Genomic DNA, 24746 nt, shown 5'->3' with positions numbered 1-24746 from the left:
GGATGTGTCAAAACAAAACAATCCTGCTGTAATTGGGTCTAATTCTAACAATGCAGAAATGGAACCTACAACGTTATCGGAACCTGTTTCCACAAGTGAAAAATCTGAAGTAACTTGAATGCAGTTAGCCTGTACGTGACAGGCGACCACCTGCTAGATTACATTTAGAAGTAATAAGTAAGATGGGAAAACCAGGAGGTTCTTTTTTGTTTATTTTCGGGACATGTTATGTAAGGGCGGAGGAGATGTTACATATTTGTGTAACACTGCTCTTGCCATAGTTGTGCGCCCCCTGTTGTTGTGGTATTATGGTAAAAAGGAACCTAAGTTATACGTTGTGTGCACATGTGATGAGAAGCACACTGAATAAAGAAGTGTTGTCCCCCTCTCAAGTCTATGTACTTAGACTGAGGATGTACATAACAAATATGAAGATCATTTAAAATTTGTGAGTGATAACAACCTACAAGCCCCTCTGACCTGTCAACTCCTATGAAGGCGCAACAAAAGGCAGAAATGTCCGCGCTTGTGTGTACACACCGGCGCGATTGAAATGTCAGCCGAGCCCACACGTCCAGCAGAGTGCCGAGATGGCCACCGGCGTAAACACACTCACGGATGGATGAGTCTGTTGGCTGGGCGTGCGGTCAAGCATCCCCCCTGCGGTGAAAGGTGGCAGCTGACAATAACACGTGCAGGCGTGCCAGTCAGACAGTCGTGAGAGGTTAAAGTGTGTAATTCATATGTTTGGTGTCGCACGTCTCCGGCTGTCGGAGGGAGAAGGGAAAGTCGCTAGGCCATAATGACTATCAATAGTCATCCACTAGCTGAAACCTTTCATCGCTATTATCATGGTGGTCAGCAGACGTCTCCACATTCACAGCAAAATAAGAACGATTTGTATTAAGGTGATAATTTTAATTGTCTTTTATTAGCCTTGACAAATATTACCTGGTATAGAAAAATGAGTCGAAAATTGTACAGAGAGATTCCTGGGGCAAAAATGTTTCACTTTGTCAAAAGTTTTGAAATTAACATTTACTCTTTTAGATTCTTGATCCAAAGGTCTATTATTTATGAAATAAACATCCCGAAGTGTTCAAAAATTGCATTTGTAAAAGCTACTCAATCAAAACAAGTCAAGACAACTATAGCAACTCATTGTTTTCATTTATATCGACACGGGGAATCCCCAATTTACCGGTATGAGTATAGAGATGAAGATTCCCTTTTGCTTGTTGTGTACCCATTTAAATCATTCCGCATCATGATGAGCATTGTGACACATATTTTATTCCTAGGTTCCAAGTGGTATTTCCTAGTTTGTTTCGTAGCATTGACATATAAAAACACTTTTTTTTCCCAAAATGTTTGGGTTTGTGTTGTGGTCACGACATTAAAATTGTATTTTCCACTTTTCTTTACTGTTGTACTTTCTAATACTTTTACATATATATATGTACATTGTCCTCCTTTTTTATAGACATAGTTTGAACTGAAACATGAAGAAATGACATTTAACAAATATTTTCTGCATAACTACACTCAAACAAATGCACATGCACTATTTTAACTTTTAAATAGGTGTTCTTCATTGCATATACACATTAGTTTTGTGTTTTTACTAGGGCTGTCAAACGGTTAAAATTTTTAATCAAGTTAATTACAGCTGAAAAATTAAATAATCGTAATTAACCGCAATTCAAACAGCAGAGGGCGACAAATCCCTAAAAAAAACAAGTAACAAGCAGACATTACACTGTGCTGTCATTTTAATCTGTTTGAGCGGGGCATGTGCGTTAAATGCGTCAAATATTTTAACGTGATTAATTAAAAAAATTAATTACCGCCCGTTAACGCGATAATTTTGACAGCTTTAGTTTTTACACATTACTGAGTTCCATTGTTGTATTTATCATGTAAGAGAGTCAATTAAAACACTTAATATTATACGTAACGTGATTTCAACTTTTAAATAGTTGTTTTTCATTTATATACACATTAGCTTTGTGTTTTTACACATTGCTGAATCCATTGTTGTATTAATTTTGTAAGGGAGTCAATTAAACACTAATGAAAAAGCATTGCTTAATATATATGTAATGTGATTAAATTAAATTTTAAATAGGTGTTTTTTATTGTATATATACATATTAGCTTGTGTTTTTACAAATCACTGAACCCATTGTTGTATTTATCATGTAAGAGAGTCAATTAAAACACTTATTAAAAGCATTGCTTAATATGTAACATGATTGCACAAATTGTATGATTTCGATCCCTCTGAGTTTGCCATACACAGCATAATCTGTGTAGTTGATTTTTTTGGTGGAAACTATTTTTGAGTTGATTTGGGTGTTATTTTAAACCAGCAGTGTTAAGATCGCTCTTGGCACGGCATCAATTAATTGAGTTGAATACAGACACCCTTGGCAGAGTTGAAAGCACTAGCAGAGTTAAACAGCCACACCCAGTTTAAGTGCACATGTCAGAAAACAAAGCAGGCGCAAAGAATTGTGGGTGAAGTGACACCACGACTGTAAGTAGTATTGTCTGAAAATAGTTGGAGTGTGTTCGGTTGAAAAACCACATAATAGTGAGCCTGACTTCTGTGTTTACATAAGGAATGCAAAATCTCTCTGTTACGTCTCGCGAGTGCAACAGTAGGGTACAATTGCCAGTTAGGCCCCTCTCATCCAGAGTATTAACAACTTAACAATGCATATTTCAAATTAACGCTCCTGTTGTAAGAAAACATAAGGTGGTTACTCATTTTGCATGTAAAAGGTTTGAATAATAGCTCTTTGGAAAAAGAAGTTTCAGCTTATAAATTGGATGGTTCTGCAAATGCTCAGCAGTGGACTGAACTTTTGTCCAAATACTGTGATTTTTGGACAATAAGCCGCAACTTATTTCCTTCATTTTGAATCCTGTGGTTTATGTGCAGCTTATTTGTTGATTTATTTGAGTTAATAAGTAACACTTTATTTGACAGCGGCGTCTTAAGACTGTCATAATTATGACATGACACTGTCGTGCGCATTATTAATGAATGCTTATGACGGATGTCATTAAGTGCCATCCGGCAAATTTCATCACCAAGTCCATTTAAGTCCAGCTCGGATCTTTCACATCCATTCAAAAGTGAGATAATTTGCCGGATGACACTAAATAACATCTGTCATAAGCATTCATTAATGCTCATGACAGTGTTATGTCATAATTATGACGGTCTTATGGCAGTCTTATGACACCGCTGTCAAATAAAGTGTTATTTTTTGGTGTAAATATCTCACAATACAGTGAGGACAACTGCGGCTTATAGCCCCCTGCGGCTTATCTATGAACAAGTGCCGTTTTCGTGTCAAATTTGGTAGGTGGCAGCTTATAGTCAGGTGCATCTTTTAGTCCAAAAATTACGGTTAATGAGTGATGGTAATGGTTGTGAAGGAATCTATCATCGTAGCAAAATGGTTGACATGCCATTGGAAAGGACTTATTTTACTGTGCTTGGTCACAAATCTGACCACATTGTGTCTTCATTGTCCTAAAATGACACCTGGTCTCACCTGAGACCAGCATTCAACAAAGTGTGGTTCCCATTTTCTCTTTTTTTAAAAAAAAAAATATTTGTTGCGTTTACTCGACAAGCTGTCCATTTACATCTCCATCGCATCTCTGTCATGTGGAAACAGTCATTGGTGCCAATGCAGGCGTGACTTCCATTCTCATTGTACTGTTTGCCCACATTCACATTTGTTTTAATGAGCATTATTGTCTGTCTCTTAGGCCTCCGCTCCCAAACTGACCACTCGCTGCTCAGACATTCATGAAGTGCGTCGCTGCAACCGGCTGGAGATGCCTGACAACTTAAACACGTTTGTTTTAAAGGTGCGTATTGGTGTATATGAGCTACTTGGAGCCGTCGGAGTTTATTACAAAAGGCCTTTCTGTCCCCCAAAAGGTTAACCGAGGCAGCTTAATATTTGAGACGGATAATGACCAGCAGGTCAGCTCCTGGACCACAGAGATTAAAGAATGCATCAGTAACAGGTAAGGGTCAGTTATATTTCACCTAAAGCAATAAAAAATACAAAGCAGTTTTGACATTTATGAACTTTTTTTTTTTTTGGCTGATGTTGCGATGTTTTGTTTTGACTGATTTGATTGGATTATCGCTTAACCAATTCATTTTGAGATCAAGATCGATCTATCGTTACACCCCTAGTAAGAGGTGGGGAAACAGTGGAAACAGTACTCCTTCAAACTAACAAACATTTAGTGTGACTTCATTTTATCTTGACAAAAAAGTATTATGCTGGACTCATGGAAGAAGTGGATAGACATGCAGTGTGTGCAAGGAAGTGTGGGGGAGGTCTCGTGTGCTCATGAGAATATCTCAACCTTTCTCATTTCTGCAGATGTCCAGTAGACGCAAGCGCACACACACACACACGCACACACACTCAGGAGGTCAGAGTTCATCCGTGTATCCTGGGTAAAATCAGATTACACCCTGAGGAAAGGTGCACTAGTCATAAAATAGTTTGGAAACAGAACCAAGCAGGTGCGACGTTGAAATCAGAGGCACTTCTATGTTACATTGCCTGAAACAATTTAAATCCTTCTGATATTTAGTGAGCATACATGCTTAAAGTTTGTTCGCTGCTAGACCTTCCATTTCAAATGAATTGAATCTCTACGAATGACAAACTAAATTCAGAGCAGGAGGATGAAAAGAGCCACATGATTGAATATCTAGCATTGATGGCACTGAAAGTAAAAATGAATAAAACATATCGCTTTTTTCCAATCATATCACTACCAAAACTGAAATCGAATCGTAATCAAACTATTATGTCTTTATATCATCATTGTGCCCTTCTAGATATGTATAGAATCGGGCTCACTGATTCTCAGCATTTTCTCAATATTCAACTTGCAAGAATTTCCACATTCATCATTCATTCATCTTCAGAGTCCTTAACCTCACGGGGCATTACTCACAGAAATAAATATAGTTTTTGATAATGTGAAAATAATTTGTCTTGAAAAACAAGTTTGTCTTGAAAAACAAGTTTAAGAGAGTCCATGCCCTCTACTAGCAAATTTGTAACCTACAGGGAATAATAAGTCATATAAGTGCATTTAATTAAAGTAAAGGACAAGAGCCAGTTAAAAAACCTGCAAGTGAAACATTGTTGCTCAAAGAATTGAAATACGCAAATCACAAATTTCTTAGAACTATGAAGAAAATAATGTTAAAACACAGAAAATGACACCGCTTGTGACCGCAGCCATTGTGTGACAAATGAGACATAAACACTGATACGCTGGGGACAGGTAAAAAGTGTCTTATTTCCATTTTTATCGATTCATTTCAACATGTATTTATTTATTCCAATATATATTTATTTATTTCAATTTTTATTTATTCTTTATCTATTTATTTCATTCTTGCACTCTTGTTCCCCGTGTGGCCGCATGAAATAATTTTATCCGTCATTGGCTCATCAAACTCATCAAAATATTGGGTTCTATTTACGTTTTTCCGCCTCATTAGACATCAGAAAAATACAATTCTGTCTTTTCACTTTATTAGACAGGATTCTTTCCGCTCGGATGCACTTGATCAAGGCCTTGTCTTGTGCTTTAGTCAGCCATGAGGCAAAAAAAAAAAAATCCTCCAACGATCGATGTATTTACACCTCAATAATTACCTACCAACTTTCATTGTGATTCATCCATGAATAATGGAGGAGTAGTCATTTTAGTAAGTTTACTTAACACAAGAAGAACAGGCGCGGGTGTGCAACAGCACACTACAGGCAGAAACAAATTGATTTATATAGCCCTTACAAAACCTGAGAAGTCCTCCAAGTGCTTTACAATAAAGCAAAAATATAGTACGTGACAAATAAAAGGCAGAAAAGTGCTATGTAGTAAAATTGGGGGGCAGGGGGACCATTAGGCTAAAAGTCATTACAACAAATAAAATAAAACGGATAAAATCAGAACACATTAAAACCCTAAAAACCAGGGTACCTTTTAACCTAGATTTAAAACTACTACTTTTACTAGCTAACTCGTAACCTACAGGCAACAAAAGTACCAATAAGTTCATGTGCTATGACCACATGCTCTCTACTGGCCAACACGTAACCCACAGGTACCAATAAGTTTGCAATTATTTAATCAGCTCTGATACCAAAAAAATCCAAATTCGGGCTCTGAGGATTGGTAGTGATAGTACATAGCTACCATGTTTTAAGACGATTAACGTTTGCGATTGATGGAGGTGTAGGCCGAGGTGCGTAGAGTAGCCAAACATTTTACTCAAATAAGAATAGCATGGCTTCAAAATAATATAAAAGTAATAGTAGTCATCCAAAAAAATTACTCAAGTACAAGTAAAAAAGTATTTGGTGAAAAGAATACTCAAGTAATGAGTAACATTCTGAGTAACTGCTTACAATGTTTGAATGATTTTTGTTGTTGTTCTTAAACAATGGTATTTTTTTTTTTCAGCACAAAGTTATCACTATAAACTCTTATTATTATACTGCACTATAACCTATTACATAACCACATTAAGCTGAGGAATACCCCCCCAAAAATCATTGAATTCTAGAGCTGGGAATCTTTGGGCACCTAACGATTCGATTACGATTACGATTCAGAGGCTCCGATTCGATTATAAAACGATTATTGATGCACCCCACTTCCTTTTTTGTTTTGTACATTAGTTCCAAAATTGTTCAAAAATCCTCTCAGGCTAAACCAAACTACTATTTCAGTATCAAGTTAACATATAGCAGTAAACAAGTATACAAAAATAACAGTAAATAAAAAACTCCAGTCCCCATTCTATATCAGCAGCTTTAAACTACTTTCAATTAATTTAATGTTGTGAATCAACCGTTAAAGTTGTTAAAATTGCGCCTGTTATTCCATAATTTCTCTTTTGTCTACTTTCAACATGTAAAAGTTTTAAAACTATTTTAAAGATAGATTCAAATCAATATTTTACCGATTTAGGAGTATTTTAGATAAAAAGTTAATTAGGTTCGCTTGGAAGGTTCGCAACAACAGCCTTGCAGGAAAGTGTACTGCTTTAAGATGGCGGCCGTTACTAACGCCCGCATCTAGTTTTTTGTAGATGTGCTGGTAACGATACCGAAGCTAATATGCATCTAGTCCTATATAAATGATATCTACCGTAACATAATGTGGCTTGTAGCAGCTTTTCGGCAGCAGTCAGGTATGTTGTTGTTTTTTTTTTTTTAATCTCGTGGCATGAGTTGAGCTAGAGCCGTGAGTTGAGCATTGGCGTTACCCGAGGGGCCGGGTAATGAGAAGCATGATGTTTAGCTACTCTCGCTCCGTCCCTAATTGCGTACCGAAGACCGCGCGGCGCGCTGAGTGTGTCGTACTTCTGCTTTACTTGGCATATTTCAATAATCGGAATTTGGATGTTTGTGAATCTTTCTCGAATCTTCCACGGCCGAATCGTGAATAATCTAAGAATCGGAAATTTTGCGCACCTCTATTGAATTCCAGAAAGAGAAAATAATCTACGGAATTAAAGCATCATCTGTCCAAAGAGCATTTCTCTAGTGGAGAAAACATATTTCCCATTATGAGTTTAAAACGATCATATATCCGGTTTCCGTAGTCAATCAGTGCCAATAAAAACTGGGAGAGAGGTTGAAATCCACACTTTCTGATGTCAAATCTTTAATTTTTTTCCAGTGCTTTAAAGAAGCCACATGATTGAACAGGCTGGTGTGATCATAGAACTGCAAGCTTGAGTCTGATTGGTATAATGTAGTCATGTGATTATTGTTGTGATGTCTCATTGGGTAAACCATCAGCGCCAATTTTGGCATCTCTGGCAAAAAAAAGAAAAAAAGTAAAATCTAAGATGGACAATAAAGAGGGAAAAATGTAACGGCTACCCCAAAGTAGCGGCGTACGAGTAGCGTTTCTTCTTAGCAAATCTACTCCAGTAAAGGTAAAATGACTGGCTTAGCAAAACTACTCTTAGAAGTACAATTTTCTCAATAAGTTACTCAAGTTAATGTAACGGAGCAAATATAACGTGTGTAACCTGTCTCTGGGCGTAGGACTTCAATGTTAGATTCCACAAATAGAAGAACAACGACAACTATTTGAGTGGTGTCTTTATGGAGGTAGATTTGTGTCTTTATTATTCAATCAAAACAAAAGTTGCTTCAATCAAATAAAAAGTTGCTTCAATCAAAATATATATTTTCAATCGAAGAAAAAGTCACTTCAATAAAAAAAATGTGTTTGAATGCAAAAATAAATTTGAAACTCAAAAAAATATATTTAAAAACTATTTTTCTTAGATTGAAAATTTTTTTTTTTTAATTTTTTTAAGTCAGTTTTTTTTTTTTGTGAAACATGCCGATGTCACACCCCCGTACCGGTGCCCAATATTCGGCTTGGACTACAGCAGACTCCGATGGCTGGATGGAGCCCTGGTAGCCATTATTCTTGCGTCATACTTTTATGCCATTGGCGTAGTCACCTGCCACTCAAACACACCGGAACTAGCGTTGAAGTTGAATCTTTGTGTCAAAATGATTCAATCGAAAAAAAGTGCCTTCAAAACTTTTTCCACTTCAAAAAAAGAAAAAAAGTGCGTTCAAAACTTTTTCCACTTTTTTTTTTTTTTTTTTTTTTTTTTTTTGATTAAAGCAACTATTATTGCGATTGAATGATTTAGACACAAATGTCCTACCCCTAATATGGCTCAAACACAAAAAGGATTGCTTCAATCAAAGAAAACAGTTTGAATGAAAAATAAAGTGTTCAAATGGGAATTTCTGAGTCCCAAATATTTTTTCACATTCAAACCTTTTTTTCTACGATTGCATTTTTTTTAGTTTTCTGATTGAATTGATTTTTCTTTTGAAATTTTTTTGTTTGTTTGAAGCAACTTATTGTTTGATTGAATAATAAAGACACAAATGTCCTAGCCAAAACGTGGTCCAAACGCAAAATTACATGACTCCAATCAAAAAAAATAATTCAATCAAAGAAAAAGTTTTCAAATATATTTTTTTCAGTTTCAAATTTATTTTTGCATTCAAACACATTTTTTTTTAATTGAAGTGACTTTTTTTTCGATTGAAAATATATATTTTAATTGAAACTTTTTATTTGATTGAAGCAACTTTTTTTTGATTGAATAATAAAGACACAAATCTACCTCCATATGTTTTCAGCCTCTACACAGAGTGTGAGATCTTGAGCCCTCCCCCGGGTGATTCGAGGAATTTAATAAATTAACATTTGAAAAAAAACTGATATAACAGCATAATTTCAGCACCGCATGCATGAGTTTCAACAAATTGGTTTGAAGTGTGCCTCAGCAAAACAATCACGTTCAGCAAATGATGTGATGTGTGCTGTTCAGGTCGAACAGTGTGGATCTGGAGCCCCTCCCGTCCCCTGCCGACAGCGCCGTTTTAACCAATCACAGGCCAAGCTCAGAATTAGGAAGCCAAAGCGATTGGCGGCCCACTCCCTCCCACCTGGCTCCCCAGGCGCGCCCCGTCACAATTAGCTGTATGTATTTTTCCTGTCATTCGTGCCACTTGTGCGGCGTAAACTTGGACAACCAATTGTCGTGTTTCTGCTCCTCAGGCCCAGTCACCCTGGCTTTGCCTGAACCGCTCATCCACAAGACAGATCACTTCCTCTTCTCCTACCCGTGGTTCCACGGGCACATCTCGCGGGTCAAGGCGGCCCACCTGGTTCAGAGTTCAGGGGCCGAGGGTCACGGCGTTTTTCTGGTGCGTCAGAGCGAGACGCGGCGAGGGGACTACGTGCTTACTTTTAATTACCAAGGAAAAGCCAAGGTGGGCCTCACAGAGCAACTGCTTGACCATTCCGGTTCGAGTTCTGACCTCCCAATTGTGTGTGTACGCAGCACCTGCGCCTCTCCTTGACCGAGTGGGGACAGTGCAGGGTTCAGCATCTGCGCTTCCCGTCCGTCGTGGAAATGCTCAGCCACTTCCGCCTCTTCCCCATCCCGCTTGAGTGTGGAGCCGCCGGTGCCGTCACGCTCTCCAGCTTTGTCGTGGCAGGCACCAGCCCTCCGTCGCAAGGTAAGGATGCCCTCTTCCGACTCCTCTGGCGGGGATGACAGTGAATGACTATAAGATTGGAGGTTCAACTCATTTGAACGGAGAGGGGCTGGCTACGAACCAGCCCCTCACAGTTTAAATGGATTGGACTTTTATCTTACAGTAAGTGGCAGACAACACCATAGTCAGTAGAGGTGTGCAAAATTTCCGATTCTTAGATTATTCGCGATTCGGCCGTGGAAGATTCGAGAACGATTCACAAACATCCAAATTCCGATTATTGAAATATGCCAAGTAAAGCAGAAGTACGACACACTCAGCGCGCCGCGCGGTCTTCAGTACGCAATTAGGAACGGAGCGAGAGTAGCTAAACATCATGCTTCTCATTACACGGCCCCTCGGGTAACGCCAATGCTCAACTCACGGCTCTAGCTCAACTCATGCCACGAGATTAAAAAAAAAACAACAACATACCTGACTGCTGCCGAAAAGCTGCTACAAGCCACATTATGTTACGGTAGATATCATTTATATAGGACTAGATGCATTAAAGCTTCGGTATCGTTACCAGCACATCTACAAAAAACTAGATGCGGGCGTTAGTAACGGCCGCCATCTTAAAGCAGTACACTTCCCTGCAAGGCTGTTGTTGCGAACCTTCCAAGCAAACCTAATTAACTTTTTATCTAAAATACTCCTAAATTGGTAAAATATTTAGTAGACAAAAGAGAAATTATGGAATAACAGGAGCAATTTTAACAACTTTAACGGTTGATTCACAACATTAAATTAATTGAAAGTAGTTTAAAGCTGCTGATATAGAATGGGGACTGGAGTTTTTTATTTACTGTTATTTTTGTATATTTGTTTACTGCTATATGTTAACTTGATACTGAAATAGTAGTTTGGTTTAGCCTGAGAGAATTTTTGAACAATTTTGGAACTAATGTACAAAACAAATTAAAAAAAAAAAAAAAAAAAAAAGGAGTGGGGTGCATCAATAATCGTTTTATAATCGAATCGGAGCCTCTGAATCGTAATCGTAATCGAATCGTGAGGTGCCCAAAGATTCCAAGCTCTAATAGTCAGGCATGAAAATCTCTCACCTTTTGGCGAAATTCGCCGTTTTAAAGTAAAAAAGGGTGACCTACGTGAATCGTGTAGATCCGAGGAGAAACTTTTTAAGGGGGGGGGAATAGGCATGTGCCGGTTTCCGGTGTCACGGTTAACCATGGTATGAAAACGTCGCGGTTTCAAAACCACTAAAATTATCTGTCACACCGTAGTACATGATTCGCTATTATTTTTCATGTGTCAAAAATGCAGCCAAAAGTGGCGCGGCAGCGCTCACCCCTTCCCCTGTTTGTTGCTTTGTGTGTCAGTGACGCTATTCCAGTGAACCCAAAAACAAAACACAAGGCGTACATTTTTTCAGTTTATGGAGATCTCAAATTGTGGTAACTGAAATATACAAAATGAATACATTTAAAACGTTGAACAATCGTATTTTTCCATGTGTGAGTAGCTTCAACTGTTTAGCACCATGAAAAAGTTTACCAGCAACAAAACACATTTTCCTTTCAAAATACAAACTAATTAAAAACTTAAAAAGACGAATGTTAGCCCAGGGTTAGCTGGAAGAGCAACTTCGTCGAGGTTTTAAGTCTCACAACCGCTAAGTGAGAAACAAGCTTGAAGTGGAAAAAAGTATAGCATCGAAGATCGCTAATTGCGACAGTAGATCTTGCCCTAAGCACAAATTCACGTTCGCTGGACGAGGGGAGGTCTCACTCCAATATTTTTTTCAGATGAATGCATTGGTAGCATATTAGATTTGGTGAGTAACGGTTTCAATCCTTTTCATATTTTGCTGTATAACAAAGTTACTGCCGTTTGTTGGAACTTGCGTCAAACACTGCCAGAGCTAGCCAAATCTCCAGTGAAAAAATAGCTCCCATTAAGTTAGCGTCAAGCTTGTGTATTTAACAGTAATATAAAAGAAGAAAAGCAAGCTTCTTTCTAATATCGCTGTACACAATGCTCAGCGCAGTTGCGCAAACATTCGCACGCATGCGCACATCAGTTAAAGCGGCGAGTACTCACTATTTTTGTTTTTACTGAGTTTTTTCATGACCTTTTCATTCCCTCAAAAATACTTTTTGCATGTATTACCCTCCCATACTTTTAACTATTGTGTTTTTTTGTGGTAGCTTTCAAGCAGTTGACCACATTAGTCACGTAGCGTATCTAAACTGTCCTTATTTGATATAACTACATTTAAGTCTTTCTTAAGGCATTTTTTAGTACGTTCTGCCTGTATGCATCTAAACAAAAGAAGTTGAGAGCACACGGTACTACTTTGTGTGTCAAATTTGCCTCATATACAGTAGGACGCTTCGCCGATGTAGACATTTTGGCAAAACGCCGCAACATATGTCCTCCACACCGTTCTCACCTTTTTAACCCCTGACCCATTTTCATGCCAGCATAGTATAGTACCACAATATAAATGACCCTCATGTGAAAGATTGTTGTTCAAATCGAATCAGTCGATGGTACCAGGTACCTCCGTGAAGTTGGCCTCCCATCAGGCACAAATTGATCTAAAAATGATGTAAATCGTTTGAGCTACGTTTGTGTTTGTTTGTGCATTAAAAAGTTTTGTTTGTGCTGCTAGTTTTTGAAATATTTACAATTCTCTCATAGGTCAATCTGAGGTGAACCAGCCCCCCTATATTGATTATTAAAAATGGCTAAAAATTGTGTCAGTCGTTTGTGCTGTGAAATTTTTTGTTTGTGCTGCAACGGTTTGTAGATATTATGCTTTCAATTTGTAATGATGACGTCACGCAGCCCCCCCATCGATGGCGGAACGGGACCGCAATGGTGCCATAAATTGGCACCATTTCAGTTCCATTTTGCAGTAAATGGGGGGGGCTGCGTGACTTCATCACTTAAAGTTAATATCTAAAAAACAATAGCAGCACGAAACGAAAATTTTAGAGCATAAACCAGCACAAATGAAGCACAAACGACTAACACCATTTTTACCCATTTTTAATTAAAATGGGGGGCTGGTTGACCTCAGATTGACCTATGAAAGAATTGCAAATATCTCAAAAACAATAGAAGAAACAAAACGTTTTACAGCACAAACGTAGCACAAATGATCGACATCATTTTTACATAAATTTGCGTCTGACGGGGGGCCAACTTCATAGATGTTTAACTGGTTGCCTATCATGGACAACGATAGATGTCCAAAAAAACTAAAAAAAAAAATATATATATATATATATTAATTTTTTTTTTGCAGTCAAAATTTGTTGTATTAATGTCCCATTGACAACCAAACATGCTCAATGAACGGTTTTAAAGCTTGATAATAGTTATTCTACTTGTTTGGATAATCATTCTACAGAAAAAATTTAGACAGAATAGTTCTATAATTCAGCAGAAAAAGCAGGTATGGTCATAGGCGTTTTTGTCGTTTCTACATACTATGGTCACATCCAGAGGTGTTTGACTTTTGTGGCGGGGGGGACTTGTTGATGACCCCAAAACGCAGTGTCAGCAATAAAATTAATTGAGATTTAATTTGTGTTGGATATGTTCTGAAATAAATGATAAAAACCTGACGAAGCTGGTGATTTCTTTGGCGATGAACTTAACCCTTTAAGGTCTGGGCCTATTTTGTCTGATTTTGCATGCCTTTGAAGTTGCCTTTATATTTCAAAGAAAGAATTGTTTACGATGGCCTGGTTTGGTCCCTTTTTTTGTGACACCTTGAACTTCATGTCCAAACTGTTGTTTCCGTCACTGACCAATTATAAATCATCATTTTGGGCCCAAAAAGACCAAAAATTCCACAATCGTTTTGTCAAAATTTTTAATTTTGATGTCCAATTGACAACCAAACATGCGTAACGAACCGTTTTGAAACTTTGTAATATTTATTCAACATGTTAGGATGAACATTCAACCAAAAAAATTTAGCATAAATAGTCTTATATTTGACAATTAAACATAAACAACAGGTATAGCATAGGCGTTTTTTGCCTTTATACATGCTCTAGTCAAAACAGGTTATATACAGCAGACCGAACAGTGAAAAAAAATATACCATCTAACACAAAAAGTGTTTAGAGGCCATCTCTTTATGAGTTTAGGTATTGCGGCCCATCACCTGATGAAAACTATGTACACACAATCAAGCTTCTTGAACACACATTTATATACACAAATTGAGAAGACTGATTGTGGGAAAAAATGTATATATATATAACATTGGGGGAAAAAAAGTATTTTCAAAAATATTTACAATAAACAAGTTAAATTTTTTTCAGGCATGCCACTCCGAAAAGCAGTTTCGTCCTGGAATTCGAAACAGGGCGACATCACACAGCCCACACTTCCATGGGGTGTCGGTCCTCTTTCCACCCTTCCATTTTCATTTCACTTTACTTTCATTGTCACTATAAATGTACATGAAAAAAAGTCAGTATTTATGAAAATAATAAAGTATAAAATAAAAATATATACAGCAATAAATAATAATGGAAATCTATATGTATGACAATAGAAAGAATACCATAGCTGAATATGTGCTACATCCCTAATCTTCATATAGAAAGAAGATCACCACAATTATAAATTCCTGCCTTGGATGCACACAGTTCACGTACGACTTTGATCTGATATGCACATTTTATTATTATATACACAAACACACACTTATATTGCATCAAAATTAACTTTGTCATGCAATATCAAAAGAAACTTTCAAAAGAAACTTTTTCCAGCCTAAAAAAAAAAAAAGTGAGTTTGCTTACCTCTGCTCGTCGATGGCGTCACCCACGTGTTCAAATACGTCACTATCTTCACTCGAGGACTCTTCCGAAGAAGACGATGATGACGAATTTGGACCATCCTCTTCCTCAAGTTGATCAAATAGCACAATTGCTTGCGCTAAATTTAGTTTTCCGTTCATTCTCAAAGTCACACAAAGTCGCTGATTGATCCAAACGGCCGTCAGCTCGCCACCTCGCTGCTTCAGAACACTCCTCCCTCTCGTTCGGTGGAACCTCGCATGGCAGTTATATTTATTTAAAAAACGCATTTTCTGCTTCCACTGTGACTTCGAAAGGGTTCGTTTGATTTGTGGTTTTTTCATGGAGCTTCCGTTTTGAAAAAGGACAAGAAATGATGGAAATATAGACACAAACAAATGATCCATGCAGCGTTTTAATGTTTTTTTGAGAGGACAATAAAACTATAAAACTTAAATGACAATATCTCACGTTTTAATTGGTCGATTGACTTCAAATAATAACGAGAGTAAACCGCAACTTCCGCACTTTAAAACGAGACCAGCCAACGGCATGTGGGTGACGTATTTAAAACGTGAGGGCGCTTCAAAGACGACGTGCGCTGAGGACGCGCCGGCGCGTCCTCCGACTCTCAAGGGTTAACTTGTAAAGACTGGCGAACGGTGGTCGGTGGAGGACCGTGGAGATGTATTGTTGAGTCAGTTCACGGATGCGCACCCCACGCTCCTATTTTTCTATAATTCGCATCTTCATTTCAATGATAAGCGTCACCTTTTTCCTTGTTTCACCACCTGTACTAACCTTTTTGAAACCTGTGTTGATTTCTCCCACAAGAAAGTCAGCCGTGCGTCCGTCTGCGGTGCTGTCATGTCGTCGTATTTCGAGCATGTCGACAGATATAGAAACAAATGGCGAGTCAAATTTTATGTCGGATGTCAAAAAGATCGTGTGTCGAAACGTTCATATGTCGAGGTACAACTGTGTATATGTATACTACCGTAATTTCCCGAATATAAGGCGCAACCGTGTATAATGCGCACCCCAAATTTACTTGTAAAATCTAGGGGAAATTATTGTGCGCGTTTTTAACGCGCACCCTAATTTTAGCACCAATAAATAGAAGGATACAAGAAAACAGCTCGTGTACAGATACAGAAATGTCATTTTACTTACTGGTGAAACACAGCACAAGCATAGCATATTGATAGTTCAAAACATTACCATAAACTGACAATACTTACGGTAATAATATGATTTGACAACTTCTCCAATTTACCAGAATCTAGGAGAAAACAAAACAGATGTGACTTTTCTTTTAAAGGCTGCTGTATAACTTGCTCATTTCATCATGATGAATAAATGTTTCTTCCATAGATTGATACGGTAAAATGAAAGTGAGAACGTAAGTCGGAAAGCCGTGAGAGCTCATCGCTGTCAACATGACAGTAACAATAGGAACTATTGTTATTTGGTTTGAGTTTCCCGATGGACCGATATAGTTGATGGACACAGGAAGTGTGTGTGCTTCCGTTTGTTATGGTCCGAGTTGCGGAGCTGCAATAAACGTCGACTCAAATGAGTTCAAGAAACTAAATTCTGTGCTTTATGAAGAGTGGAAAAAAAGCAGACTTTAACACAATGGAAATCATTCGGCCGATTAGAGTGAAATATTTCCGAAACAAAATGGTGACATCACGTACCGTAATGGTCGGCAACAGGTCACCACACACGTTTCTTCAACACAACGTGGCCGTGTCAATAAAGAAAATCGGTTTATATATATGTAATATATATATATTTCTGTCTCCATCCATGTACCCGTTTATAATGCGCACCATGATTTTACAAGTTAATTTTTGGGGAAAAAAGTGCATGTTATATTCGGGAAATTACGGTATATTACACAAAAAGGGTTTGGAGCATATCTCTTTGTAAGGTTAGGTATGGCACCCATCACCTTATCAAAAGTATATACATACAATCAAGCTTCTCGAACACATACATCTATATACAAATTGTAAAAATTGACAGTGAAAACCCTAAAAAATTAAATATAACATTGAAAAAAAGTCTTTTCAAAAATATTTAAAAATATTGACAATAAACTAGTTCAGTTCAATTTTTTCAGGCATGCCACTCAGTTTCCCTTTGAACAGGACAAAGAGTTTACGTCACACAATACGTCACACAGCCCGCCGTTTGCGCGCTGCTGTCACTTCTCTCTCGTCGACACATCCCAAGGAAACAACGACAAATCTGGCTGATCCTCTTCCTCGAGTTGCTGAAATTCGATTGACTTCAAGTAAAAAAGGGCGTGGGCCTCAACTTCCGCACTTTCAAATGAGACCAGCGGCACGTAGGTGACGTAATTACAGCGTGACAAGGCTTCAATAATGATATGCGTAGAGGTGTCGCCGCAGACACGTTCAGTGTTAAAGGGTTAAACATAGCCGTTAAGTCTTTTTGAGAGAAATGTAGTCCTGATGGGATTGTCCTCATTCCAGGTCAGCTCTCTGGCGCTCTCTTGATGCCGTTCTCCCTGCACCGCTGGAACTCGGAGCCCAGCCTGGCTCACTGCAGCGGTCCTCGCAGCTGCAGCCATCCCCCCTCTTCATCATCGTCCTCCTCATCCTCTTCATCCTCTTGTGCCGCCACGGGCGTCTCCGGCCCACAGTTGCCCCGTCGCACCGCCGCGGCCCCGCCGTCCGCTGCCGCCCCGGCCCCCTTGCGGCGTAGCGAATCGGCGGGTCGGCGGCCCCTCCGCCACACCGGCCCGCACCCAGCCGTCATCCCCCGGCGGGACTCGGACTACGAGCTGGAGCCCGAGCGCGGACGCAAGCGGGCCATCGACAACCAGTACATGTTGTTCTGAAAGCTTGGCTACGGGTGTCCACATGAATGTATTCAGATGCTTAGGAGGGAGGAGAGCGGGCGGCTTTACTTCAAGCCCGACGAGCAAAAAACATTTTGATACATTTTTATAAAAGGCAACAACCAATGAAGCACCATCTTAGCACGCGTCAACGGTGAAGTGACCACTTTGAACTTCTGTTGGCCGCCTCCCCCTTTCCTTGCTTTGCTCACGCTAGATCACTTTTTTAAACTAAATATTTCTATATTTGGCCTTATGTTCCTTGTGTCTTTTCAAACACATTGACACCCTCTTCTTTCCAGTGGGGGAACAAATCATGGGGCGGGGGATATGACCGGGCCCCCTAAAACCAAATAATAACGATCCATCATAGTATCATCACACAACATATGAATAAATTATCACAGAGGTCACCTATGTCATTTTGAAGTACTAAGTCATATTGTTTTATGAGTTGACAAGTTACATTGCCCCTACTAATGTAACAACATATCAGTATGGCGCTACCTTGAGGCCGCTAACGCCTGCTGAAACCATAATGGGAAAGGCAATACCTAGTATGGCTGCTTAAAGTATTTAACTCATTGGCTGCCATTGACAGCGATAGACGTCCAATCCATTTGTTCATTTGCTGCTGCCAGCCCTCCCAATTCAAATGGATTGGACATCTCTAGTGACATGTGAGTGAAAATATTCCAATTTATAAAGTGAAATGTAACTGAAAATAAGTCATACAGCACAACTTTTATTTAACACACTTACACATATAATACAAGGGAGCATTATGGCCAAATAAGAGAAGAAAAAATAGGACTGCAAGAATAAAGTCATAATATGAGGAGATTAAAGTTGAAATATGAAGAGAATAAAGTCATTCGTTGCAATACTATGAGGACAAAAAGTCACATAATTATGAGAATAAAGTAATATTACGAGAAAAAAAGTCTCAATGTTATGGGAGAAAAGTAATATTACGGTATTCAGTCGTAATATTTCAAGAAAAAACTCGTAATATTACGAGATTAAAGTCACTACAATACATATCTTTACGTAATGTGGATGGATGCACTGTGGCTAATTTAGCTAAAATTAACTACTACATTCGTAGTGCCTCGCTGCTTCCGATAAAATGAACAATATTGCGAGCATCTCATGAGGCTGCATTTTCGAATCGGTTTCACAAATAAAGAATCTTTTGGCACATCAACGTCAAATTATAAGCAATATAAGGATTTATCCTAATACTTGGTCTTAGCTCCCAATTTATTTGTTCATTTTAACAGATGCGGTTCGGAGCTACATAAAGTACGTAGCAACTGATTTAGCTAAATTAGCCGTGCTACTTCTATAAGAATTACGTAACAAAGATACGTAACATAACTTAAATTTAACTTAAACTTTTTTCTCGTATTATGACTTCATTCACGTAGTCCTATCTTTTTCTAGTCCTAATACTCAATCACAATGACATTACTGTCACGCTTGTAAAAGTTTTAAGCATCCGTGTCTTGGCTTTACTAAGCTAATGACGGACTTTTTCAACTATTGAAACGACGAGTGAGCTAAATAGGAAGTTTTTTCATCCATGCTTAAAGGGGAAATTCGGAATTTTTGACTTCAGGTCTAATCTTCGAGTTAACGAGGTTTTAATTAGTTGGTGGAGTTGATTTCAACACATTCAGTGTAGTTTGATAGTTATATGTTAGTTTCAGGGTTCCGGAGTGGCTAAGCTAGTGCGAGTCAATTGGGCCGACTTGGCAGTCCCCAAAAAAAAAAAAAAAAAACACTCTTGAAAATCATCGATGACCCATGCAATCAATAGTGTTGATTATGTTTACAGGATTTAAGTTATTAAAATTTACCATTGCATGTCACTAATTGCAGTATGAACAGCAACATTTGTAATCCAGAAACTCTGCAGAGGAGCAGGGTGGAGTGATATCACATCGTTTTTTTTTTTTTTTTTTTTTTTGAACTGCAGATTTTTTATGTTGTAGCCAGCAGCAAGCACATTTCACCATGTTGCCGGCTGTCAGTTAATTCAGCAGACTGATGCTGTATTCGAGGAAAGTGGGAAGTCAGAGTTTCCAACATCCAATCTGGAAAAATATCATTGGAACGCCTCAACTATTTAATCGCTTACAAGAAGGCAGGATTGCTGGAGGTCAAAATGTCTTTTGATGGCCAAAATTTAAAAAAACAACTTGTCGCGGTCATCCATTTTTGCTGTTTACATTCATTTGTAACGCTTTGAGGTTGCAACTTGTACCCTCCGAGCGGGATAAGTCCGACTTTTCACCTATATCGAATTCAGCCTGAGCTTGAGTGGCCGAAGCACTCCTCTCTATTGTGGTCATATTACACATCTAAAAAAAAAAATAGTCCTTCAGAATGAAATGAATTACAACAGTTTTTTGTGACATTGCTTTGGCCGCATGAGTGTTTTGGAACAATGATCTGCATTTTGAATGTATTTGACTGTGTTGGATCTGTTCGTAGATCTGTTTCTTTTTTTTATTGACATGTTTAGTTGGTCCCATTGACTCGCGCTAGCTTAGCCACTCCGAAACCCTGAAACTAACAAATAACTTACAAACTGCACGGAATTTGTTGACATCGACTGTACCAATTAATTACACTCCCGCTAACTCGAAGATTAAGCCTAATGTCAAAAATTCGGAACTTCCGCTATTAGCCATTTGAGGGCCCGGTTTATCCTATTTCCGTTTTGAACAACAATCTTGGGGCGATTGCCTCATTCAGGCCCCCTCAAACTCCACCCCTACTCCTGTTTGTCTCTCGTTTAAAGGAGCAATATGTAAACTGGTAGCCAAAAATGGTACTGAAACTATGTAGGATTGAAATATTGAGAGCTCACCATGCTCTCTCCTTTCGGCTTGCCTGATAAGAGAAGCGTGATGCGTTATCAAACCAATCTTGCATTTCAATCGGAAAAAGACAGAGGCTAACAAGCTACACATTAACGTTAGCAATCATCATGTGAACATACTAGTCCTTCTCAAAAAAATTACCATATTGTGATAAAGTTAATTATTTTCTGTAATGTACTGATAAACATTAGACTTTCATATATTTTAGATTCATTACACACAAATGAAGTAGTTCAAGCCTTTTATCATTTTAATATTGATGATTGTGGCAAAAAAAAGTCAAGAAAAACCAAAAATCCTTATCTAAAAAAATTGGCATATTTCATCCGACCAATACGAAAAAGTGTTTGATACAAAAAAAGGTCAACCTTCAATTAATTATATTAGCTATGCATTCAATACTTGGTCCGGAATCCTTTTGCAGAAATGACTGCTTCAATGTGTCGTGTCATGGAGGCAATCAGCCTGTGGCACTGCTCAGTTGTTATGGAGGCCCAGGATGCTTCGATAGCGGCCTTAAGCTCATCCACAGTGTCTGGTGTCTCTCAACTTCCTCTTCACAATATCCCACAGATTCTCTACGGGGTTCAGGTCAGGAGAGTTGGCAGGCCAATTGAGCATAGTAATGCCATGGTCAGTAAACCATTTATTTACCAGTGGTTTTGGCCCTGTGAGCAGGTGCCAGGTCATGCTGAAAAATGAAATCTTCATCTCCACAAAGCTTTTCAGCAGATGGAAGCATGAAGCGCTCCAAAATCTCATAGCTAGCTGCATTGACCCTCCCCTTAATATAACACAGTAGACCAACACCAGCAGCTGACATGGCACCCCAGATCATCACTGACTGTGGGTACTTGACACTGAACTTCAGGCATTTTGGCATTTCCTTCTCCCCAGTCTTCCTCCAAACTCTGGCACCTTGATTTCCGACATGCAAAATTTGCTTTCATCTGAAAAAAGTACTTTGGGCCACTGACTGTTGTCTCCAACAGTCCAGTGCTGCTTCTCTGTAGCCCAGGTAAGGCGCTTCTGCCATTTCCAGCACACGCCTGTGCACGGTGGCTCTGGATGTTTCTACTCCAGACTCAGTCCACTGTTTCTGCAGGTCCCCCAAGGTCTGGCCCTTCTCCACAATCTTTCTCAGGGTGCGGTCACCTCTTCTGGTTGTGCAGCGTTTCCTGCCACACTTTTTCCTTCCCAGAGACTTCCCACTGAGGTGCCTTGATACAGCACTCTGGGAACAGCCTATTCGCTCAGAAATTACTTTCTGTGTCTTAGCCTCTTGCTTGAGGGTGTCAATGATGGCCTTCTGGACAGCAGTCAGGTCGGCAGTCTTGCCTATGATTGCGGTTTTGAGTAATGAACCAGGCTGGGAGATTTTAAAAGCTTCAGGAATCTTTCGCAGGGGTTTTGAGTTAATTTGTTGATTCAGATGATTGGGTTGGTAGCTTCTTTAGAATACCTTTTCATGATATGCTAATTTTTTGGGATTTTATACCAAAATCATCAATATTAAAACAGTAAAAGGCTTGAACTACTTCAGTTGTGTGTAATGAATCTAAAATATACGAAAGTCCTAATGTTTATCAGTACATTACAGAAAATAATGAACTTTACCACAATATGCTATTTTTTTAGAAGGACTAGTACAGCATGTGTAGTCTACAACCTCTGTATGTTACATACCAAAAAGTAAATGAGTACATGACGCTACAGGCTTCAACCTAAGGGTTTCAAATTGCACCGGGGTCGGTACACAAATCATAATTTTTAGCGAAGTAAGTTAACAAATGTAATACTAGTACATCGATAGCAACCACAAAAACTATTTTGCTTCGCCATCCATTTGAATTACGGACAAACATATGCGTACGCGTAAAGATGCTATCTTTGCCCGGGTCAAACGACCCCATCCATGTTAAACGTGCACAAGTGTGTCAACTTTAATCATATTTCAAATATCAGTTTACCATATTAACACAATACAGTATTACTACAGAGCTGAGTTATGCGCACCAATATAGGACTTTTCTCAACAAATATTAGCATGCTTATAAGTAATATTTTATTTTCTTTGCACTGGTCTATGGACCCAGAAGCTACATAAAGTTAGCACGAAAAATTCCATTCATATTCCTATTGTCAGTTTAGCATACAGGAAAGTAATGTAGCAAAACTCAAAAGTACATCGCCTTTCGAGAAGTCGTGCAACTATGGCGTTTTTTCCTCCTTATCAATTGTCTCCATTGTTCGTAAGCATCTCCAATGCATATCCTTCTTTTGTTTCTGAATTTGTCACGACTGATTCGACATGCGGATCGAGATTTTTTTTTTTTCCTCTATTTTTACACGACGTCGTTAATTCTGACTGCAAACGTATTAGCAATCTTAGTTTACGTAGCAAAGCGCGGATCTCGCTGATTGGTGGAGGGCGGGACATCCTTTGTAAACACAGAATCAAAACAATAAAAGGGGCTGAGTAAAATGGAAAAATTTCGACTTGAAATTTGTGTTAGAACTATTTCCAAAAAGCATGTCTAAGTGAATTATTAGGGCTATCTCGTGAATAATTGAATTGTGGATCTTACATAATGCTCCTTTAAGCCTTCTCATGCTCCCTCACAACGTTTCAAACTGTTGACCACCATTTTTCTATGAAAGCAGGACAGTGGCTAGTGGATAACGCTGCCGACATCTCACAAAATATTCATTGAAGACTGCATTGTGGTCAGGTGTTTGAATTTCCATCTGTTTCCTGGCTATGCTTTTGATCCTCTCCCAAAATGATGACTTTTCAGCCAAGCTGCCCCGTGGTGCGTTTCCGTACCGGCTGGATTTTGAACACATTTATATGGGAGTGGTGTGTAACAATGTCTGACACCCCCCCCCCCCCCCCCCTAACTCATAGCTGCTATTTACAGCCAATGAGTGTTTCAATGTTTTACAATACACACGTAGCATTAACTGGTGTGCGACCTCACTGCACCAAACCTACATCCGCCACACTTTATTTTGTAGCAATGAGATGTCTTAACACTAACACGAGTCCGATTATTTTTCTCTCATTTTATCAACAAAAATGGACACGTGTGATGTTCTCACAACTGTAACATGTTGACCCGTCACCAGTCCTCTCTTTGCTTTAAAAACAAAAAAAAAGTAAGTGTGTCGTGCAATATCATTGATTCCATTTGTAATCATAGTGTTCTCATCTTTTTTTTTTTCTCCCTAATCAGTGGTGGGGAACTTTGTTATTATTATCTGGTCATCTGAGGGCCAAACTCAATTAAAATGAACAAATATGAACAAGTGTTTATTGTTCATTATGATGAGCATTTATATAAATTATATAAACACACACATTTATATACAACAGTTCCTACTTTTTATTTTCTAGAATGGCTCCATGTTGGTTACCCTAGCCCTTGCATCAGAGCTTCTTATTTTTTTATACTATGACCACGATGATGTCATTGTGCCGTTGAGTTGAGTTGATTGGAAAATGTCCCGTTATTGAATTGAACATGTTCTCAATACTGTTTGTGTTTACCTCAGCACTGTAAAGCCCCTTCCCACACCAGAGCTTTGAAATGAAGACATCTTTTTGTTGGCAATCCCTTTTCATTTATGCCTTTTAAATTATATAGCAACTGTACATTGGACTCTCCTGTTTTTTTTGTTTTTTTTAAATAAACCTAACCCAACTAAAGCCTCTTTGCAGGGTATCTGCCGCTTCAAGGAAATCATATTTATGATCTTGAGTAAAGGACTTGTGGGTTCAGTTTCCAATTAACTATGGATGTCCTGATCACATATTTTTGCATGCGAGTCTGAGTCACCTAATTTTGAGGATCTGCCGATGCAGAGACTTGATCAAATAGCACGGAAATGTATTAAGGGGCAGTGGAAAGAACATCCAATGGCGTATCGCACGCAACACGTCACTTTTGCTCATTAATATTCATGACGTTAGTAACTGTTGCGAGGAGGATCAAGCTCGCGTTTGTCCCTTATGCTATATGCATGTACATAGTGT

At 38.7% G+C, this 24746-nt stretch overlaps 1 protein-coding gene across 1 annotated transcript in view; it reads left to right on the top strand.

Moving 5' to 3' along the window:
* The window catches only part of sh2b3 (SH2B adaptor protein 3), a 125921-nt gene extending 101502 nt beyond the window's left edge, over positions 1-24419 (top strand). The window contains exons 3-8 of the mRNA XM_057830955.1: positions 3790-3891; positions 3965-4053; positions 9446-9597; positions 9676-9890; positions 9962-10139; positions 17452-24419. Coding sequence (XP_057686938.1) covers positions 3790-3891; positions 3965-4053; positions 9446-9597; positions 9676-9890; positions 9962-10139; positions 17452-17819 — 1104 coding nt within the window. The 3' untranslated portion in view covers positions 17820-24419. The remainder of the gene's footprint in view (positions 1-3789; positions 3892-3964; positions 4054-9445; positions 9598-9675; positions 9891-9961; positions 10140-17451) is intronic.
* The last annotated feature ends 327 nt before the right edge of the window (positions 24420-24746 follow it).

The sequence above is a fragment of the Corythoichthys intestinalis genome, chromosome 3, assembly GCF_030265065.1.
Source record: "Corythoichthys intestinalis isolate RoL2023-P3 chromosome 3, ASM3026506v1, whole genome shotgun sequence".
In the NCBI taxonomy this organism is placed as follows: domain Eukaryota; kingdom Metazoa; phylum Chordata; class Actinopteri; order Syngnathiformes; family Syngnathidae; genus Corythoichthys; species Corythoichthys intestinalis.
This window is presented reverse-complemented; position numbering and strand designations above follow the sequence as displayed.